The 3,015-nt window shown below is 62.9% G+C and overlaps 1 protein-coding gene across 1 annotated transcript in view; it reads left to right on the top strand.

Annotated features, from left to right (window-relative positions):
- Positions 1–3,015, top strand: part of LOC104623072 (furin-like) — a gene marked incomplete at its 3' end in the record, with an annotated part of 10,799 nt that overhangs the window by 7,386 nt on the left and 398 nt on the right. Inside the window, exons 4-8 of the mRNA XM_010290036.1 lie at positions 396–524; positions 777–853; positions 1,225–1,313; positions 1,556–1,728; positions 2,739–2,951. Of these exons, the coding sequence (XP_010288338.1) occupies positions 396–524; positions 777–853; positions 1,225–1,313; positions 1,556–1,728; positions 2,739–2,951 (681 nt within the window). The remainder of the gene's footprint in view (positions 1–395; positions 525–776; positions 854–1,224; positions 1,314–1,555; positions 1,729–2,738; positions 2,952–3,015) is intronic.

Genomic DNA, 3,015 nt, shown 5'->3' with positions numbered 1-3,015 from the left:
GCTGCGGCTCCCTGCCGGGGCGCTGGCAGGGCTGGGGAAAGCCCAGGGCTGGACTAGGGGGAAGCAGCTCTTTGCTAGGAACAGGGTCCATGCCCATGCCTGTCTGCATCATCAAGCCTGGGCACAAGCCTGATCTCTGTGAACAGAGCCATGTTTCTGGGGCTCAAGAACAGCCTGGGGCTCAGTCTCTTTTCATGGTGGTCCTCCCCAGGTGGCTGTGTTCGGCCCTCTGTGCCTGAGTCTCCTGGGGTTTCCTTTCCCCCTGCCACAGCAGAGCGGGGTGAAAGCTGGTTCTTGCCTGCCCTTACAGCTGGGCCTAGGAGGGGCCCCCGCACACCCCCACTGCAGTGCCAGCAACTGGGCACAGCTCCTATTGACAGGGCTTCTCTCGGCAGTACAACACAAACCAGCGGGACCTGAATGTGCGTCAGGCCTGGGAGCAGGGCTACACGGGCAAGGGCATCGTGGTTTCCATCCTGGATGATGGCATTGAGAAGAACCACCCTGACCTGGAAGGCAACTATGTAAGTGTGGGGCGATGCCACAGGGTGGTGTGCCACAGGAGCCTGTCAGGGCGGCTGCGTCTGCTCAGTGCAGCCCCAGAGCTACGTGGCATGGGGCTTGTGCCTGCCATGGTGGGACACAGAGGAAAGTGATGGAAGGTGGTACTGTAGCCTGCCCGCCTGCTCAGCCCAGCCTCAGGGATGTGAGCACAGGTGTGGCCCCATGGCAGTGGGTAGGGTAGATGGTCTCTAACTGCCAGATCTGTCTTGCAGGATCCAGGGGCGAGCTTTGATGTCAATGACCAGGACCCAGACCCGCAGCCCCGTTACACACAGATGAACGACAACAGGTGAGGCAGGAGGCAGAGGCGAGGGTGGCTGGGCCCGGCCGTGGCAGGCACTCGGTGGCAGTGCCAGCCCACACAGACTGTGGGAGGGTGCAGGGGTGATGGCACACTTCTGCCCCTCAGAGAAACCCCTTGCTTCCCTTTCTGATGCAAGTAGCATCTTTTGGGGCTGCCCAGCACCAGCACAGGCTGTTCAGTCCCCCCTGCTCCAGAGCAGGAGGGTAGACAGAGGAGCCCTGTGGGGCCTTTGTTGGCCCCCTGCTTCGGGAAGGGTGGGAGGCAGCCTGGGTGCTGGTCCCTCCAGCTGCAGCTGGTGCCCAGCCCTGCGCTCCTCGTGTCCCATCTGAGCACGCTTGGTCCTGTTTCGACCGCAGACACGGCACACGCTGCGCTGGGGAAGTTGCTGCTGTGGCAAACAACGGGATCTGCGGTGTCGGCGTGGCTTACAACGCCAGGATTGGAGGTGGGTGCCACTGTGCCCTGCGCCAAGAGCAAAGCCTGTGCCGGGCTCCACGGGTGTCTTGTGGCCAGAGGAGCGGGCTGTGCTGGCGATCTCAGCGCTGCTGCCCAGGGTAGCCCTGTGACGGCTCATGGCATGGGGCGGCAGCAGCAGGCAGAGGGCTCTTGCCAGCAGCACCGCTGCCCTGCGGCGTGGGGCTGCCCTGCCCCGTCCGGTCGCCTGTGACCTCTGCTCTCTGGCCCTAGGCGTGCGCATGCTGGATGGGGAGGTGACTGATGCTGTCGAGGCCCATTCCCTGGGCCTCAATCCCAACCACATCCACATCTACAGTGCCAGCTGGGGCCCTGAGGATGACGGCAAGACTGTGGATGGCCCGGCCCGGCTGGCGGAGGAGGCTTTCTTCCGAGGGGTCAGCCAGGTGAGCAGGAGAGTTTGCTGGAGGAGTGCCGGCTGAGCTTCTGCCCCTTCCCCCAGGTCTCCCTTGCTCTGCCTGCCCTGGTTGTTTTCCCAGCTCTCCCATGATGAGCTGTCTTCCAGCCCATCTCTAGGATCAGGCTCTGTTGGTTTTTCCTGTTCTTCCTGCACAATGGCTCTGAGTCAGGGCTCCTCCCATGCAGGGTGCTTATCTTGCCTTTCTGAGCAGCCCTGTCTTCCTTGCTCGGAGGGCTCCCATGCAGGCAGCGCCATGCCAGGACAGTCTCTACCTGCTCGCCAAAGCCCTATGCTGGTTCCTGCCTCATTTCATGCCAGCCACGGACCCTTGCTTCCTGCGCTTGTCCTCCACCACTTGTCCTCCACTTGGTCCCTGTGTGCTGTCGGTGCAGCCTGTGCTTTGGCATGGCCATGGTGCAGCCTGCATGGTTCAGCTGTGTCCTATGTTCTGCCTGGAGTTCCCTGCACAGAGAGACGTGTGTGCTGTGCAAGGTGTGCTGGCAAACCCTCCCCGCTGTGCCACGCTAGCTCTGTCACACGTGCTGTGAGTGGAGCTGTGGCGTTTGGGTGCCAAGCAGCCAGTTGGGACTGCTCTGCCGAGCCCCCGCAGCGCTGCCAGGCAGCTGCAAATCCCACACAGGTAGAGTCAGCCTGGGTGATGTCCAAGCAGAAAAAGTCATCAGTTCTTGGAAGTCCCGCTTTGGCAGGGCCTCCTGCCGCCCAGCGCCTTACCTGTTGGGGCAGTCTCTGCAGAGCTGCCTCAGCATCTCCGTAGGCATGGTGGTGGTGAGGGATGGGGGTGCCGGGCTCCCAGGCCAGCGGGCTGGCCAGTTGCATCCCACTGTCCCAGCTGCATCTGCTCGGTCTTTCCCACTCAGGCTGCGAGAGCCCTGGGGCCAGCACTGTCCCCTCATCCCCAGCTCTGGCCTGGGGCTTCCCACCCTGCGGCCGCGTGGGTGATGCCAGTGCTGGCCCTCACCCTGCCTCTGTTGCTAGGGCCGAGGGGGGCTGGGCTCCATCTTCGTCTGGGCGTCTGGGAATGGGGGCCGCGAGCACGACAGCTGCAACTGTGACGGTTACACCAACAGCATCTACACGCTGTCCATCAGCAGCACCACGCAGTATGGTAATGTGCCCTGGTACAGCGAGGCCTGCTCCTCCACCCTCGCCACCACCTACAGCAGTGGCAACCAGAACGAAAAGCAGATCGTGAGTCGGGGCTGTCGGTTTCTGCAGGCTGGGGACTCACAGGGGTGGGACGTGCCGTGAGCTG

Source organism: Phaethon lepturus, unplaced genomic scaffold (genome assembly GCF_000687285.1).
Source record: "Phaethon lepturus isolate BGI_N335 unplaced genomic scaffold, ASM68728v1 scaffold24846, whole genome shotgun sequence".
Classification (NCBI taxonomy): Eukaryota; Metazoa; Chordata; class Aves; order Phaethontiformes; family Phaethontidae; genus Phaethon; species Phaethon lepturus.
Note: the sequence above shows the minus strand (reverse complement) of the source record. Positions and strands in the feature narration are given on the sequence as shown.